The sequence below is a fragment of the Carassius auratus genome, chromosome 29 (genome assembly GCF_003368295.1).
Source record: "Carassius auratus strain Wakin chromosome 29, ASM336829v1, whole genome shotgun sequence".
Classification (NCBI taxonomy): domain Eukaryota; kingdom Metazoa; phylum Chordata; class Actinopteri; order Cypriniformes; family Cyprinidae; genus Carassius; species Carassius auratus.
Genome location: NC_039271.1, coordinates 13,910,295 through 13,930,001, shown reverse-complemented (window position 1 = coordinate 13,930,001; position 19,707 = coordinate 13,910,295). Strand labels below are relative to the sequence as shown.

At 38.3% G+C, this 19,707-nt stretch overlaps 1 protein-coding gene across 10 annotated transcripts in view; it reads right to left on the bottom strand.

Annotated features, from left to right (window-relative positions):
* LOC113048150 (ankyrin repeat and sterile alpha motif domain-containing protein 1B-like) overlaps positions 1-19,707 on the bottom strand; it is a 147,169-nt gene that overhangs the window by 91,783 nt on the left and 35,679 nt on the right. For 9 of the 10 annotated variants that reach the window (XM_026209720.1, XM_026209729.1, XM_026209724.1 and 6 more), the window contains exons 2-9: positions 15,921-16,001; positions 15,170-15,326; positions 10,166-10,462; positions 6,688-6,763; positions 6,007-6,108; positions 4,529-4,651; positions 3,378-3,559; positions 1,899-2,015 (exon numbers count right to left, since the gene is read on the bottom strand). In XM_026209720.1, the coding sequence (XP_026065505.1) occupies positions 1,899-2,015; positions 3,378-3,559; positions 4,529-4,651; positions 6,007-6,108; positions 6,688-6,763; positions 10,166-10,462; positions 15,170-15,326; positions 15,921-16,001 (1,135 nt within the window). Of the gene's footprint in view, positions 1-1,898; positions 2,016-3,377; positions 3,560-4,528; positions 4,652-6,006; positions 6,109-6,687; positions 6,764-8,912; positions 9,093-10,165; positions 10,463-15,169; positions 15,327-15,920; positions 16,002-19,707 lie in introns of those variants that run through there. The other variant, XM_026209730.1, reaches the window with a different exon arrangement.

Genomic DNA, 19,707 nt, shown 5'->3' with positions numbered 1-19,707 from the left:
CGCTTCATCCCCTGCATTTGGCTCTAAACGGCTCATAAAATATAATCAGCCGTTTAGGATTCTTGTCCCAGCACTGTTTTCAGAGTGATCTATTAAACACCGCAAGCGGCGGCACGGCTCAACGCCTAAATCACACTGGGCAGTCAGTGAGACAAACCCACACACACTCACACACATGCATATAAAGCCATTCTGTTCTGGACAACACACATGAAAAACTTTTTTTAGCATCTAACTAGCCATTTTTTTTATATCAATCAGACCTAAACAATTAAGAGTAAAAGTTACTAACTGCATAAAGAATGAATGCAAGAATTTGATCACCATTGCATTTTTTATAGTCATACATCTATGCATAAAGAGTCAATACGTGCCATAGCACATATACCTGTATATATTGTAGAGCATTTTTTAGTCCTTTACAATTCAATAACATGGAAGTCCCAACCTAAAACAGCTCTTTTTTCAGGGTGCAATCCAGAAGTGTCACTGCAGAGTGTTTGTTTATAAGCAGGTATTTAATCTGCAGAGAAAACCATTTGAAAGCAGATGCTGCATATGGAAGTGCTTACTCTGATCTGGAATCACAAGACGTTTTCGGCATAAATATTAAAAGCATGTTTGCTGACTGCAGCATGGGGGGGGGGTGGCTGTGCAAACTGAAGAAAACAAAAACAAATGCACAGGCCTCAATTTTACTTATGCAAATACATGACGTAAAAGGAAAAGACGAGTGGTGAAAACAAGAATGGATAGAAAAATAAAAAAGGGAGGCAGAGGAATGCCGGAGAACAGCTTGAATGAGAAAGCAGAGGCCGATAGCCAGTCTCTCTCTCCCCTCCCTCTATCTCTGGATGTTTTCTCTGGCTGTTATTGCGCAGTGCTGTGACGCACCTGTTTTGATGGAGACTCAGATCTGTCAATTGGAAAGTGGGAGGATATCCCACGCCTTGCACTTTATGAATTCTGTGTTTCCTGGCAACTATGAGAACCCCTCAGAATCCGCGTGCATCTCCCTCCCCTGCGGAGGAGAGCCAGTGACGGAGTTCAGGATTGGTTTGCGGGCGCAGAAGTATGACTCGCAGTCCAAAGCAACCCCAACTCTTGCTGGAGCTGGAGTCTTCCCTCCCCCAGCCTGCTGGTGCTTTCTTTCACTATGCCTGTTTCCATGGTAGCGGGAGGAGGTCTCCTCACATGGCGCAGGTGGGCGGATCAGCGTGTGACATGATTACACTTCCTGTGGGATAATCAGACTTCCTGTCTGAGGCACGGGAATCCCTCTCGCTCATTCTGGCTTTATGAAAGCCTGCTAAACCCTCAATCCAACTAGTAACATTTTCTTATCCATCTTTCAACCACATTTAGAATTAAAGGTAAAAAACAACAACTTTTTTTTAGATGCCCAGGAAGTCTTAATTGGCTAAAGTTGATATGATACTTTACACAACATGTGTAGCAGTTTTATCTTGCATCTTGCTTTGGGAATGAATACAAATATTAAAACCAACATATTTAAAAAGCTTTGATGAGTGAAATAATAGAAAGGGGATGCCATCAAATCAACTCTTTGTTGCAAAATATTTGAAAATAAAACAGAAATTAACTTTGCATCAAAAAGTACGCAATTATATTGTGAAAGTATTCATTACCAAAAATTAAATGTTACATTATTTTAATATGAAATATTATATTATTAGAGAAACATGTTATATATTAATTGACTGGTTTCTGTATATTTATATATATATATATATATATATATATATATATATATATATATATATATATATATATATATATATATATATAACCTTTTAAAATCTTTTACAAATTCGTTATCCACTAAGGGGTCCGTTGCTGCATTATTTATTTCATGGGAAGTGTGAGTGTGTATGTACCTGAGAAAAGCCCAGGTTTCTGCAGCCGTTGCAGGGAGTGAGTGCCTCCCACAGGCCTGATGGTCCGCAACTCTTTTCCTCCTCTTCCATCGCCGGGGGCAAAGGGGGAGAGGGCCGCTACAGCCGGGTGGAGAGATATGCATACAGTAGTACATTCATGTACAGATACAGATCTCAGCTCATGCCAACATGACACGAGCTTAGGATACGTCAGAAACTGCATAAGGGGGAGGAGACAGACTACTCTAAGAGAAATGAGTACAACAGTTCTTAACAGTTTTCAAAGATGCTTTAAGACAAGCCTCCAAGATCAGCATGGCAACCATAATGCTGCTGTACACATGGAAGGAGACCAGATGCCCAATTTTTTTAATGGATGTCAATGGAGAAGTTGTTTCGGGGAGAAGGGAGTGTGTCTGTGACATTTCAGAGGAAATTTTAACATGATTCATGGTTTAAATATGTGAGAATAATAGTCGGACTCTCACTGACTCATTCTATCTGACTCTTTTACTGAAAAAGATTCCAGAACTCAATATAGAAACACATTCCTAGTGTTAAGCCACAAAAACTTTATTTGACCATATCCAAGTATCATATATAAACATGACGTCTATTTATTGATACCAGTATGTTAAAAAAAATAATAATAATAAAAAGATTGTTTGCTGCAAGTGTGCAGGGGGAAAAAAAGTCAATGTTAATTAGATAATGCGGTTTTAAAGAAAACAACTGTTTTGTGACTGGCAGGCAAAATGACTGACTGGTCAGTAATTGCTCCCAGAATCCTTTTATAGACTTTGCAAACAACTCTTATCCCTTAAGTGAAGACTTAGGAGTTTTTGACGTGACTGGAATCAACTCACAAGGGTGTTTGTGTGCATTGTGTCTTTGCTTGTTTCTCTGGGCTTTGCAGACTTTGATCGATTGACCTGACTCCACGTTTAATTGTATTGATCAGAGAAGCGCAGTGGAGCTAACCGTGATCCAGTGGTCACTGTGACAGCTAGACCATGACACACTTTCAGCAAATGACCATACCGTGACACACTTTCCTAATGCGATCTGTCCCTCACAAAAGGTTAAATTCACTCCCTAAGGCAGCAATGTGATGAAGCCACAGCAAATCTATGATTCTGTTTGAGTTTAATAACATCAGTGATTAAATCGGGGGCCGTTTTAGCGATATAGAAATGTATATGAGATTATATAAATTGAAGGGATACTCAACAATGCACAGTGTTTAGTTCTGCCCTCTGTTGGCCATAGAGAGGTGCTGCATCAACAGAGATCATTATTCAAAGCTTATTAGGACTTCTTATTATTGATAGTCTGATGTCATTGATTTCATTTTCTTGAAAAACATTTTTTTTTAATATATTTTAACTGCATATTTCGACTATATTTCATTTACTGCATAAAAACTGCATACAAATCTGCAAAAAAAAATAAGCAATTTTCTCTACTCTTAAAGCACACCTTGTTTATTCGAGTGAGAGTGCCGTTGCGTTCTTCGTCAGACAGCCTCCCACTGCTGAAGCTTTCCATGGACTGAGAGTGAGAAGAGATGGTCTGACACAGCTCCTCGAAGGAGCAATCCTTATCACGGCAGATCTTTATTTCATTCAGCAACTTGGACAACTCCCCTGTTACTGCATCATCTACAAAGGGAAGAAGAAAGAATAATGAGTTTCTGTTCAAACATAAAAAGAGCTGAAAAAAATTAAAGTAAAATTCCCATTCTTATTAATGGATAGCAGTCTTAGCCATCTTAGCCTGCCACAGTATGAAAACATGTATTTAAATAAATGTTTAAATTATGTAACATTCAGCACAAAATCTGTCTCATTTATTCTTATTCTGTATTTCAATATTTAATCTGGGACAAATGCTTGTTTTCTGGCATGGGCTCAGTTTGCTGATGTGTACTAACAGACTATATCAGATTCACCTGTGATCATTACCAGAATGCTGCCCAGCTGGAATGAAAGACGCATCCAGCCGTATTCAAACCACAAAAAGACCAAATGAGACTGCGTTGCACTGCAACAACTGACCACTAGGAGCGCTGCTGACTGCACTTTCTTTATAATGCACACACACTAATCACAACTTCCACTCATTTATGTAACTATTTGTTTTCCTGTTATGAAATTAGCAAAATAAGATTTTTTATTTTTTATTTGTATTTAGAACATAATGATGATAAATCGATTAGGGATTTATGTGTGAAAACACTGGATTAAACAGTGAAACCTTTGCTAGTGGAAGACAAAGCAGCAGACAATGCGCTGTAATACTAACACTTAGCCACTGGGTGTCGTACTGCACACTAAAATACACGAAAAACGTGAGAGAATGAGAAACAGCATTTGGATGAGCCTGTTTACTTTTGAAAATGAATAAATACATTTAGGTGTCAAAATAACACACACACACACACACACACACACACACACACACACACACACACACACATACATACATATATATATATATATATATATATATATATATATATATATATATATATATATATATATATATATATATATATATAATGCAATTATTATGTGATGTTTTAATTTGATTGCATTAGGACGTTTTCATACAAATATATCTACACATACTTTTATGCCGTAGAGACGGGGAGGGCACAGGTGAGGGTATTGATGTGCGTGGTGTCGGTATTGGACGCTGACGGACTAAATCTTCGGGAAAATTCTCTTTTTCACAATCCGACATCATATAATCTACAGAGAGAGAGAGATCAATTAATTTACAGAACACAGACATAAATATCAACATACACCATTAACCCTATAAATCCTACTGTATTTACAGTACTACAGATTACTGCATTGCATTATTAGTATCATCATACTAAGACATTTTATTGGGAGATATAGAATGACAACTGATGTTCACTAATATTTCTATACATAATATGTAAGTGTGCTATACTGTTTAAAAGATCTCATTTATTTACATTACAAACTATCAGAATTATTTTTGGCAAGGTTAAATATTAGCAATTGCACCAAACTGCATATTTTTGCTCATATTTTTTTTCCTTCCTTAAGTATAAGTTCCATGTTCTCCTATATTATACTTAACGGGCCATAAAAGCCTGATGCATCAAATATGATGCTCAGCAAAAAACACATATGCAAACTTTCATGTTGTTTTTCAATTTAAAAATATAGATTTTTTTCCTGACCATTTTTTCATCTGTCAGGTCTTATAGGGTTAAAGAAAAGCAGTTTAAGATGATGAAAACCAAAAATGTGGCATCTGTAATTGCAGCTCTAAACAACTCTAGGCTGCACAAGCCACATGGTAAACTTGTAAACAACAATAAAAGACTGTAGATTATAAAACCACAGCGAGCTTGAGTTTGACATTCTGGTTCATTGACCACACAGAGGCAGGGAGGAGAACAGTAACATTGCCACTGTCCTGTAGGATGAAAGGTGATTTAGACTTCACGTGTGTCAAAAAGAGACATTTTCGAGCAGCAGCAAGTCCTCAACTCCAAAGTCTGCATTTTACAACCCTCAGAAATGTATAACACTGGGCACGAAGTGGATGGAAACAGCAAGAGAGCTAAATTAATTTCACTTCAAAACCAGATAACCACCTCATATTCTTTTATGAGGGTGTGTTTTTGAAATCAGAACGTTTTGCTGCTTGATAAACTCTGCTGGAATTAATGAGTTTAGTTGGATAAGTACATAAAGGAAGACAACAAACAAACTTTAGAATAATCCAAGATGTTATGATACTGAAAATGGCCAGTGTAGTAATAATGTGTGCAACAAGGTAATAAACATGTAATAATTCCTTAAACTCAATTATACCTCATCAAGAAGTATTTGACATTGTTTTTTTTTTCTTTTGAGAATGTGAGGAAACATGGGTTTCTCTCACACACTAAACCAGCATTGTTCTCAATCTAACACAAGCTTCCTGAAACAAATTCGATCAATCCGCAAGCATCCGCCTTCTGATTTCCACCAGGAACACACTCCCTCATCAGCTTGTGCACGTGTGTGTGTGAGTGTCTTTGAAAAAGGTTACATGTGTGCGTGTCTAGGAAATACTTTACCTTGAATGAGAGAAGCGATTTGGTGTGATTTCTGAGATGGGTGTTCTCTTAGTACGTCTAGAGCACTTCTTCCTTGGTAATCTCTGATATTGGCATCAATCCCTGGGGGGGAAAAGTTTGTGATTTTCATTTTTAGATTTGCATTAATGAAAGGTTTTAATTTGCATCGCTTTTATTTTGTGTGATAGCTGCTTCTTGTCTAATTATATGGTTCAATTAGAACATTCAATATGGATAGAGATAAAATTCAGGTCATTTTCTCTATAATTTTTTATATTTTATTTTATTTCTGCACATTTAAAGCTGAAATTTTAACAATAAAATCCCAAGTTTTTAAATAAAACAATTCAAAACAGTTTTTGTCTTCTGAAAATTATATAAGTGAAGAATCTAGGCTGACTCCTTCCCATAAAACCCCTCAGAAAAACATGAAAAAAAGACCAACACAAAACTAAACATTTTTTTCCCAGAATAAAACTTTCCATAACAATCGAACCACAACTGAACAATCACACCGCCCTTTCCTTATGACAGGAAGTTCCCCGATCTCCAATTCCTGTTCCACAGCTGGAACTGACCGGGAGGCTGTTAGGTCTCAGGTCACACATCTAGTTTAAACAAACCCTGGTTGTGCAACATACCCATCCTAACACCACACACACACACTTCTGAAAGACATACCTGAGTCAAGCAGTAGCTGAACTACATCCATCTTTCCAAAGAGTGCGGCTTCATGGAGTGCACTTCCTTTCTCTGTCTAGAGAGAGAATGATTTTAAGTCAATATTTTAAGCTTTATGCCTCACATAAAGACGTAAATGGCAGTTATACACTATGGCATCTTTACTACTGCTGCCCTCGCAGTCTATCAGCCGTCTACTGGGGCGACTGGCAGGGTATTTTATATCATGCTCGCTGTGAAGTACTTAACTGCACCCAATTTAGCTCTGGAAACATTTACTCAGTGTACTACAATTAATGGCAATAGCGCTGTGAATTTATTAGCCTGACTGATGGGAGCTTGAAAGAGGGAAAGAAACGGGCAAATGAGACCGAACAGCAGTTGAGAGAGATCGCGAGAGAGCTTCTTGCACAGCGGAGCGTGGTCCTTTTAATAGACCACCGGGAGACTGCACACGATACCCAATCAGACGGACCCCATCGGCCTTCATTAGTCAAGAGGCATGAGTACAGCGCCAGCACTTGTTCTTCTCCCTCAACTACTGGATCTGTGTGATGGTGCAATACACATTAAACAAGAACTAGGAACTTACTACTGTAATACATTATCCTACACAAAAGTCTGAGACACTGTTTTTGTCTAGCAGTGGTGCCAAAGCATTAATCTGGCTCCTGGACAACAGAGACTCTCCAGAGGCCAGACAGATCACGGTAAATGTATGTCTTTGTAACATTACCAGGCATTCTTGCATTCTGCATGTGCTTTTTTAGTGTGTGCACACAATGATTTTCTCTCTTTCTTTTTGATCTTGAATGAAAATCTTTGGCTGCTTTATAGTTTCTTGGTTTCTCGCCAATGAGATTGTAGGTGCTTACGAATAAAATAAAACTGGGATGTCTGGCAGATAGGAATGCACAAGATCTGCTTCAATGGTATAAAAATATACATTTTAAACTTGAAATCAAGTGAGAACACACATTTCTGAACTGGAACTACTGTTGGGGAGTTCTCATTGGTCAACCAATGTTTACACCAAAGAGTCCAGCTAAATTTTTGTCTGGACGATGGAGCTCTATTTTCACACCACCCTGCTATTTTTTTATTTTTTTAATCTATACATCCTGATGCATAATTCGCATTGAAAGGCACCCTAATGCCAGTCACAAACCAATGCAGGACCATGCCTCATTGTGGAGAAGAAAACAAAACAACAGGTATTACACACCGGATGTGTCGCATTCAGTTGGTTTTCATTCATTTGCATTCATTCTCCCCAAAACAGTGATCCTAATTGCCAAAGAGGCTCAAGTTCACTTTAAGAATGAAAAAAGGAATGATGAGTTTAAAAATAAAACAGACGTTGTGTACACTAACAATGATTTAGGGCAAACATAATAGAATTGAATGGAAATTCAATTTGGTGGCACTCTGTGTCACAGCCCTTGGCCACAGACTAATGCTGTCACTCACTGAAAAACAATGTTTGAATTTCAAAGATGCAGTGTTGCGCTTCTTGTCTGGTGTACGATCCCCTTAAGGGTTGTTCACACAGAACGTGTTTTTGCATTTCACTGCACCGTTTCGTCATTAGTTTTCTATGTAAACGTACTCGATGGACGTCTTCGACCATTTCACTTGTATCTTGTGTTTTTTGCAGCATCTGGAGGATGACAAGGTGTTCTATAAATGCTCTAATTAAATTAAAAGAAGTTAACATTTTTAAAAGACCTTGCATTATTTGAACCAGAGTCACATCATGTTCTTAAATGCAAAATCTCATTCTGTGTGTACGGTCATCAGAAGATAAAAGCATTTCAAAAGTTCTGTTTCATTCAGTTGCAGTCAGTCGTACTGTTCTCGAACACAAGAACGCACCCTGTGAACACCAAGCAAGTCTGACAGTTCTTAGAGAAAAGTGGAAAACAATAAACAAAGGCAAACATGGGGTTGAGTGAAAGAAAACTATGAGTGTACAGTCGGTGCTTGTATACCTTAAGAAACATTTCTGTACTGTATTAACCCATGGGGGGTAAAATTAGTATTTTAGGTACTAATATGCATTGTTTAGGGGTTAATAAGGCTCAAAGTTGTATATGTGAGGATACTAAAGGAAGCTAAAGGTATTTTCAAGCTTGATATTAAGTATACAAAATTGAAGCCTTACATAAAGTTACAGCTATAAAATACTTGCAAAATGAGATCTCATATCCTCTGTGTTTACTTACTCAGAGAAAACACACCCTTTAAGACCAAACATAGCTGCAGGTAAGACATTCATCCTTCGGCCTGAGGTTAATCTCCAGTCCAGATCGCTGAATAGTCCAGAATGACTAAAAAGACTTAAATCCTGCAAGAACGTGGTGAAGACTGAAGAGCACACTGTTCTACTGATATGTTGAAAAGAATTCTGTACAGTTCGGGATGAGCAGTGAGTGCGCCCACAGCGGGACGGGAAGTGGGACCCCCTCCTCTGGATGAGGACCGCTTCCTGTCAAGTTTCCCATGGTGATTAGCTCTTGATGTCACTAGGAGGAGGAAATCGATTCACTCTCACTGTGCTTCCAGGAATTGAGAAGCGGAGACATTTCAGTGGTCCAAAATATATCCTATCACAACTGCATAATAAATCTAAATAAACATATTCTTCCTCATTCACAATGGACGGAGGGCCTGGTTAGGACACTTTGTCGCATTGTAACTATACATGTGTTCAAATAATACTGGAACTCTCCTAGAGACCGAGAGAAAAAGAGGATGGGGAATCCATGCTTTAGATCAAAGCTTCCTCTGATCATTCTCCCCCTTACACACAGAAGCATTCAAACGCAGGCAGTCCTCCAGTGTTCCATCACATACACACACACATGCACACAATGCCTCAAAAGACAATTTCCATACAAACAGCTTTATAGCCTGACATTTAAGACTAACACATCCCAAAAAACAAGAAAGCACTCAAAGCTTTTAAGCTATATTTAGTGAAGACCTCTCATACATAGAATTATTCTTTCATACTAACATAATATGTACAATTCTCTATGCCTAAAACTAACATCTAAACGTCCTCAAAAAGTCATTTTGCATTTATCTTTCATTAATATTTTAGTTATGATTTTTTTTGTTTTTTGTTTTTGTTGTTTTTCAATTGAGGATGTCCCCAGATCTCCTGAAATGTTCCCAATGGGAAGATTTGTACGATTTAAGTCACTTCGTGGTAGAAAATTTGTCCCTGAAGTATAACCAAGTAAACACACCAGGGTAGCCTGAGGAAACCCTGGACTGAGAACAGAGTGTTCCTCTACTGCGTTTCACTTACTCTCACAGCTAGATTCATTATTCATCCACTTGAGCCCTTAAACCATTCACACTCTCTCTCTCTCTCTCTCTCTCTCTCTCTCTCTCTTTCTCTCTCTCACAACTGAGACCTAGAGCGAAAAGGTAAAGTGTGTGGAGTTCTTGAGGAAGAACACACACTGACCTGTGTGTTAACGTCCATGTCGGTCTCCAGCAGCACTCGAACGGTTGTGTGATGGCCGTTTCGTGCGGCCAGATGTAGAGGAGTGTGCTTGCGTGTATTGCAGCTCATAAGGTTGGGGTGGGCGGTCAGTAGCAGGCGGACCACCTGCAGGCGTCCGTACAGGGCAGCCAGGTCCAGCGGCGTTTCCCCGCGACTGTTCCTCATGCTGGGGTCCGTCAGCTCCTGCAGCAAAACACGGACCACCTCGGAGTGACCGTACTGAGCCGCACAATGCAGAGCCGTCTCTTTTTCATGGTTCTACATCAGAAAGGGAGAGACGGCATGTTACTCTAACAGCACAGTAAAAAAAAATCCCTCTGAAGCATCCATTATCAAAACATGAGATGTCATATAACCCTGACAACTTTCTATCAATCACTTACAGTCCTAAATAAGTCCCATAATGCATTGCAACTGCCCTAAGGCTACTGTCAGGTTGTTTTTACAAACAAGACAATAGACACAGAAGCACATGTTGATCGGATCCCTCCATTGCATGAATGAAATTCAGTGCTATTTAACGAGAAGACAAGTCAAACACAGCTGGTCAAAACAGATAATGGCAGATTACTTGAAGGTGAAACATCTGAATGCATTAGCAGATTCATGTCATCGTCATTAACATACCGGTAGTGATGAAATTATAGATATTGAGGTTGACGATTAAATTACTGTAATAAAATATCAACTACTCGGACTGATGGCTTAAATGGTTGACTATGAATGACTTTAATCAGGAACAACCCTAGTGTTTTTTTACTGACCCAAATTAAAAGAGATATGGCTCAGATGTCTCCTTTACTATAAGTCTTTTCATTGACTGCCAGGGCTTTAAAGTCTGATTGTTTGAAAATGTATAACCACAGCTCTCCCTGCATGTGCTGTGGGATGAGTTAGCGGTTTGTTGAATCCTGTAAACCTACAAGGGTAATAAGAATATCATCTAACAAATGAAACTGGAACTGTGCATTAACAAACAGGCCATAAGCCAAAGATAACTCAACAGCGCCCTCTATTGCCACTACTGCACACAGCACTCGTTCTCTTGACGTACAGCAGGGTTATTCAAATCTTGCCCTGGAGTTTAGCTCCAACCCTGATCAAACACACCTGAGCCTGTTAATCAATGTCTCCGGGATCATTAGAAAATCACAGGTACGTGGGTTTGATCAGGGTTGGAGCTAAACTCTGCAATAACACTGGCCCTCCAGGGCAAGATTTGAATAACCCTGCTCTACAGTATACTGTATGTATGTGTGTGGGTTTGTGTTCAGAGGGATCTTCCAACAAACCCATGCAAGTGAAAAATGTGCAGTTATGTCTGTGTTATGAAGACATAAGTAGCATTCATGCGGGCCTGTCAATAAACAAGGGAACTGCAGCGAGCGGCCACTTTAACTGCAATGACTTATTTCAAGCAAATAGGTTCCTTAATTAGCCAGACATGATTGAAAATGATGATAAGAGACTCCCAGTCCCTGAAGCAGCACAAAGAAACAGACCTGATACTGCAGACAGAGATCTCTCGCTCACCCTATCGCTCGCTCTCATTCTCTATGCCCTGCCTTTCTTCCTTTAATCTCCCTTTTTAAGCCATGAACAGCAAACAAACACACACAAAGAGTAATTCCCTGCATCTATGAGCGCAGCCTCAATCGTGCATCTGTATGTCGGCCAGACAGTGGAATATCCAGAGAGACAGCAGGCCGCGCTTTCCCACTCCTTACTGTTCACGCCATATTGGTTAATATCCAAGATGGACTGTCATGATACAACAACAGAAGAAGCGGTATTTGCATTCAATCAATGAAATTAAATATAATAGCAATGGTGTGTCTAAAGCAATCAGCTCTTTAAATGACACAAAACAAATAATTGAAGAATGAAATATACAAACAGACCAAACAAAATTGCTTTGTTCACAGATGAGGACTCCATGAGTCCCGTCTCTTAGTGGAGCACTAAAGCAGATGTACAGACAGACTGTACAGCCCACGGGAGGATAGAGGAGGTGTGGAGGAGCACATTAATCTTGGCTATCCTGCACAATCCAGTGCAGTTTAATGTGGATTCGATCTTTGAGCCGATATTGCAGAATTAAAGGAATATTCTGGGTTCAATACCAGTTAAGCTCAATAGAGCATTTAATGCTGATTGACGCAAGATCAACTCAAATCAAATAATAAACAAATAAAATAAAATAAAAATATATTCATCCGTTGTTTTCTTTAAAAAAAATTAAGTTACAGTGAGACACTTACAGGTAGGTGATTTTTTTTTTGCAAACTGAATTATGTAAAAATCATGTAAACATGAATACTGTTTACATCTCCTGGCTTTACTACTGAAAGTGGCTCACTGTAACCCAGATTTTTGTTTTTGAGCACTGGGACTAATGCTTTGTGTGTGTGTGTGTGTGTGTAGTTGAGAGAGTGAGAAAGAGAGAGAGAGAGAGAGAAATAAAGGAATTCAGAGGGCCGTCTCTTGTGGGCTCAGAGGAGCTGGAGTCAGAGAAAATGGTGTAACCTTTCATCTTTCCAACCAGAAAACAAAACATTCCTGAGCAACGCACAAAACTAGCCATTTTTCTCACACCCCCTCTCTCTCAAACACATACACACTCATCCACTGAGGATCTATGTTCGCATGCTAAAACACACAAAAGTTAGCTATTTTAACACTTCCTACTGAATTTGAACCTAAAAGTATTTTTGAATGTATTCAAAGTTTGGCGCCGATAATATTTTTCAAATTTTAAACTGAATCCTCTAATAGCTTTAATATAAAATCAATCTAACTGCTACAAAATAACCATACTGTTAATTAACTTAACTTTTTCCAAAAAAGGACATCACTAAATGTCCCAAAGGAGGTATGAGATTTGGCTTTCTTCTGTGGACAGATTTGTCCCCAAAGTACAGAAAACACACAAGCCTCTTATTCCATTTCATTAGAGCCAAGAAGCTTTTGCCTCTCTGTAATAGGTCAATAAATCTGGCATCAATCTACAAATGGACACACCAACAGCTTCTTTATATGCATTTAAACAAAGCAAAACTCCACCTAGTGCCTTTAATACTAGATAAATTCAACTTTTGTGTTTGAAAAGACAAAGTAGTAAGCACTTGGAAAGACACGAGGGTGAGAAAATGCTGACAGAACTTTCATATTTGAGTGAACCTTCCTTTCAATAACCTGTTCACTTAGCTGAGTGACATAAGTAAGTACTCTTCAAGTAAATTAGCAGAGACTTCCCTTAATATATGGCCATATGCTGTAAAATGGGCCTGTCACAGGCTGTCATGTTATTTTCTGTGTAAGTGCAGATCTTTTGAGTGACAAATCACCTGCAGGTACGTTTGACGCGAAACCTTTAATAGGAGCGTGGCAGACTGTTCAGATTGATTTTACGTCCTTTCAGAAGAAAGAATGATAAATGTGTGTTTGTGTCAGCATTAGCACTATCAAACACTAGCTGGAAATCATGGGGCTATAAACAGCCTCTACATAGCAGCGCTGAAATAATAGCATACCCTCTGACACAAAATATATGAATATTATATCCGGATGTGAGTAATGTCCAAGTCATAAAGAGCTCAGTATCCCACACTGCAGTGTAATATACGGCGTAATGTCCGTGGCACCAGCTGTGTGCGTGTCCAAGTCTATGTATCATCACTATTGCATTGCTCATTGCTCGTAAAGTGCTGCACATATCCATTTAGAGAAATGGATGTAAAATGGAGTGAAAGTAAAACAAAAATTATCAGTCAGGATTGTGCAGCATTCATGATTGACTTGAGAAGGCCCAATCCAATTAATTTCCTAAAATTTAGTTGAATTCAACATTCCTTTCATGAACTGATAACAGACAGTATTCATTATTAACAGACTACTGACAGTGTAAATGAAGGCCATACACTGTCTTTTTCTCTCCAGAATGCACTCATGCCGGCGGTGAAGGTCTATCCATGAATCTGATGGTTTAGTGAGTTGAGGAGGGCTAAAGATTGGCCGTAATTGTTTCTCCAGCTTGTTTGGTCATTAAGAGTGAGGCAGATGGCAGGAGAGAGAGCAGCACTATTCCCTGCAATGAGACAGCATTTTAAACTGCAGGTAAATACAGGCCTTTCACAGAGCTGCTCTGACTCTGCACAACAAACCCTCCATCAGCCCATCAACACGCCGAGATGTGAGGAACAGGTCTGAAACTGTCAAAAACCTGTTAAGAGTGTTAGAGTGTGTTCCTGCTCAAAAGCATGGGCACTGTGTATAGACGTTTTAAGTTTTTGTAAATGTGTACTACTATTAACAGCAGACTAGTGTAGACAAGTGCTCTATACTAGTGCTTGTTATTGCTCAAACCCCTAAAAGTTCAGCTCATTCTTCACAATTTCAGAGATAGATGAAACCTTTGATTCGGGCGTTTTTTGAGGGAAATGTGTGCAACTACTTTTCAGGTGTACCATTTTCATCTGCCATATGACAAAAGGTGTGAAAATATCCCACTGTCTTACTGATTTAAGACACCCAAGTCATACATAAAAAAAAAAAAGATTATATATATATATATATATATATATACAGATTTGGGGGTGGCCATGTAAGAACCTTAACCTTAACTTGTTTTTAGCTTACATTTTGCACAGCATTAATGTAGCATACTGCTATCACAACATACTAGCTTAGCCTATACTGCATATCGTAGCAGGGGAATGGTTAAGGATTTTTAGATTATGTATGAAGAGAAACTTATTTTCCTTTGGATTTATTTGCACAGATTACTGTAATTGTTCACCACAGGACTAGTGATGTGTGTTAAAGTCAGTTTGTGACGTCAAGGTTTTAGTGTAACTGTCATGCACTGGGTTTTGGCTAAGTTAGCATGATATGCAAATGTTATGATTAGATGAGGGGGTAAGCTTACAAATAGTACATTTGTTCTAAGGGTGTGTGTGTGTGTACCTGCTCATTAACTCTGCTGTGGGACGGGCCGTGGTGGATCAGTATCTGGACTATGTCCACATCACCTCTCCATGCGGCCAGATGCAGAGGAAAACAGCCCTTACTGTCTGCCACATTAGCAGAGGCTTCAAACTGCAGCAACTTTAACACCACGTCCCTGAGAGAAAGACAAATAAGAAAGATTTCATGTAATCGCGTGGCCCGATTTTCATTCTCAAATACCAAAAAACTCATAAATCTTCTATGGTGCTATTTAACTTCATCAAGCTTTTTGCAGGCACAATATGCACAGGATAATTGTGCTCTAATCATAATACATAATTCAAGTTACATAAAATCCCTCTCCTACACTGGGCTCATTCTAATGGCAAACGTTTAAATCCTGAGCTAATCTAATTCCATCCTGCTTTAAAAAAAAAAAAAAAAAAAAATCAGACTAATCTGACACCACCTCATCCCATAAACCCTCATTCACTGAATATAATGCCACCCACCTCATACACATACACACTAATCTAGCTGTATCCAGATTCACAAACCCCGCCCTAATCTGACATTAGGGTGTTCTGATTCTTGTCTATGTGAGCTGGATTACACCTCTATAAAGTAATCCTGATGTTTAGCACTTTCTCTTTTGTTAGTCTATAACACCATGATAGGAAGGACTGAAGTGTGCAAGAGCATAAGCTCATTCATTTGATTTAGAGCCCATTAATTTATATCTGATCTTAATAGAAAATAGGAGTATTACCTGTGTCCGTTCAGAGATGCGTGGTGCAGAGGTGTGTATCCTGAGCCATCAGCACAGTTCACACTGACGCCTCTCCACATACTGCAGAGGAGAAGAGAAGATCAATCAGTAAAGCGCAGTAAAAAGACATCAGTTCAAAACTACTACACACCTACAACAAAACCATATACAGCAGATTGCATGAGTTATTTCTGTACAGAGTTGATCTGAGAGCTGATACAGCAGAGTTTGAGAAAACCACACTCATGCCAAGATGGCTGTGGGAATCTCCCGTTTCTCACGATCTTCACAGGACCTTAAATGCAGCTTGGAGAACATGCAGACACATTCACCTTCATATCTAAATGGGGAAATACCACAGATCGAGGGTTTTCACTTTTTGTTGCCAAGAGCCCCAAATACGGTGATTAAAATTAGAAATAAAAACAACTACTGTACTTCTATTAGTACACAAACTATTCCTGAATGAACATCACAAAATAAAGAGATTCCATAAAACTATGTCGATTTGTTCTTTTATTTCTGTTATTATCATCATTAGATTTTTTTTTTTTTAAAGCAAGGGCCATGAAGTACAAACAATAGAGCTGTTGATGAAACAATCATGATTAATCAATTATATCAGTGGTCTCAAACTCACTTCCTGGAGGGCCACAGCTCTGCAGAGTTTAGCTCCAACCAGCTCCAATTCACACCTGCTTGGAAGTTTCTAGTAATCCTGAAGACCTTGATTAGCCGGATCAGGTGTGTTTGATTAGGGTATGAGTAAAACTGTGCAGAGCTGTGGCCCTCCAGGAATTGTGTTTGAGACCAATGAATTATATTATCACAAATGTGTTACAAATATTGCATTAAACATAATTCATATAAAAATACTTTATAAACACTTGAACTACCACAGCCCAAATCATATATTTGATTATTTATAAATCTGTTTTCCAACTGAGGATGTCCATGAATGTCCTGAGAGGTTTTGTCAGATTTGGTTCGATTTTGATCAATTATAATCTCCGGACTATTGATGTGCAGTAAGGTGTTGCATATTTCCTTGCAAATAAATCAATAATCACACAGCAATAGCAGAAAAAAGTAATTTATTCTCCTGTAAATAAACGTAATTTATTCTCCAATTCAAGAATAAACAGTAAGCACACTGTTTATACACTGAGAGTTTGTTTCAAGATTTATAATTTAATCAAGATAGAGTATACCTTCTCTGTATTTCACAAGTGTTAATGCCTGAGAATAGTTGCATCTGAAGTCCATAATTAGAACATGTGCAGTCAGTAGCACTCTCAGATGTCTAGACTTATAAGAAGACATGAGGAGGACAAAGGCCACGACCCACGATATGACTCAAAACATGACCGACCAATCACAGGACAACAGGAAACACACACACACACAGTGTTCCATGCTGCCATAAACAGACATTCCAATGTCCTGCAGAAACAGCATTACACAGAGCAGCATGAGAACACTTCTGAACCTGATTCAGGGGACAACAGCTAATAGTGTGTGAGACTATGAGAGAGAGGATCCTTTAAAGGAATTTTTTGATCTGAGTATAACTCAAGACAACATAGAAAAACATTCCATATTTTATTTATGAATCCATCATTCATGATGCAAATATCATTAATTATTAATTCATTAATATACAAGTCGAGGGAGGGGACGGTCAGACCGTGTAATATTTTACAATCTGAACCAATCTTGCCATGTTATATTTTAAGAGACTGCAGGTGTCCTCTCTATGACATAACTTCCTGTTATTTAGGTATTTATTTATTTATTTATTTAATTGTGGTTGCACTACATGACTTTGATTTGGCAGGCAAATGGATTTAGCTCATTGAGCAATGAAGCAGAAGAAATAATTATAGAAGTGAATATATGTGAAAAACTATGCTTCAGAAATCAATGCTGATTTGCTCCGCAAGAAACATTTCAAATTATTATCAGTGTTGAAAACGGTTGTCTTGCCTATTATCTTTGCTGAAACCATTTCTATTTTTAAGGAATCTTTGATGAATAGAGTGATGAATAAATGGGCTTTGATGAATAAAGTTCAAAAGAATTTGAAATAGAAATACTGTAACATTGAAAAAAAGCCTTTACTGTTACTTTCTAATGCGTCCTTGCTAAATAAAAGTAACAATGTATTTCCCAAACTTTTGAAGTTCTGGTAGGTTTTCTTTTCAAGAATGTTTTATCGCGACAGTCGTTTGATGTTTTTTGGTTTTATGACAAAAAGTAATAAATAAACATCATTGGCCCATTACTGCAATTGTGATTTCGTTTTTTTTTTTTTTATCAATTACGTGATCAGTCAAAATATTTTCTGGTAATTGACAGAAGCCGGCATTAAATCTGAACTTACACTGATCCCAAAACATTCTTTAAACTTCAAGCGTACAAAGCAAGAACTTAAGCACAGACACCATCAAACATCATTTGCACTCAACCTCAGAGACTGTCAATCAAACGATGAGTGAAAACCCTGTTTCATCCTAACTGGCTTTTATTCCACACGTACCAGATGTGCAGATCACTGACTCAGATATCAAGTATTTGCATTTGTTTGTCATGTGTTTAAACGAACGTTGTGCAGCCATACATCTCAAAGGAACAACAGAGAAGGTTCAAAATTGAGTTAGTTTACAGCATTAGATCGAGCAGCAAAACAAGGTCAATCCTCAACAGATTAAGCAACTATGCAGAGTATTTCCTCCACATATTAAGCATCAACTATGTCAAATGTTAATTCCCTTTGGATATTCAGCGGAGGTCATGTCTGCAATAGTGCGAATGTGATGTGGCTGGATGAACGTCTCATGTCGATAATTCCAGTGAGATAATTCCGGTGAGATAAAAGCATAATATAGTGACAAACGGGAATGAAATGTGAGCATCAGCTCAGAGCGAGGGAAAGCCCTGCCTTTGCTGCAAGCGCATGACTCATCCTGTGTGTGGAGAGCACCAGAGTGCTGCACTGCATACAGTATATCAGTATTACCCAACCTGCCACACACATACACACATGAACACAGCAGCGCAGAACTAATTGGTTCGGCTACACAATCTTGAGTAGTTGGAAGCACATGAGAGAGGGTTACTGAAGAGGAAGATATGAATAGATGTGGAGAACGAACAAGAGAGAGAGACGCTCAAATAAACTCCAGCTGAGCATTGACAATTGCTCTCTAGACACGCTGTCACAAAAACAAACTTAAAATATCTCACACTGGCAAACCAAGCTAAAACACTATGCATATTTTTACAGGAAAAAAAGCTAGATTTATACACTACAGTTAAAAGTTTTTTTTTTTTTTTTTTTTTTGTTAAACGAAGTCGATCACACTCACAAAAGCATCAGTTGTCTTGTAAAATATTATAATAATTTATAAAATATCTGAATAGCGATTGCAAACACTGGATTCAATGTGGTTTCTTGCTGTTCACAAAACTTGCTGACACAGATATAATGTCCAAAATGATGTATTACAGTATATACTGTGTACTTATGCTAGACTCTATGTATGAATCTAGCGTATGAAGTGGACTGAAAGACTGTGTATGGAGTGTCCAGTCCAGCATTTAAAAATTACGTTTTTTAGTACATCATCTGGATATATATCAGCACCCTAAGCCTATTTTTCAGTGTTAACACAATGCTCACACTACTAGGCAAAAAATAGTGAAGAATCACACAATTTGCTTAAAAATGCTGACTATGAAGGTGCAGAAACTTGTAATGAATGTTCACAGATAAATTCACTTGAAC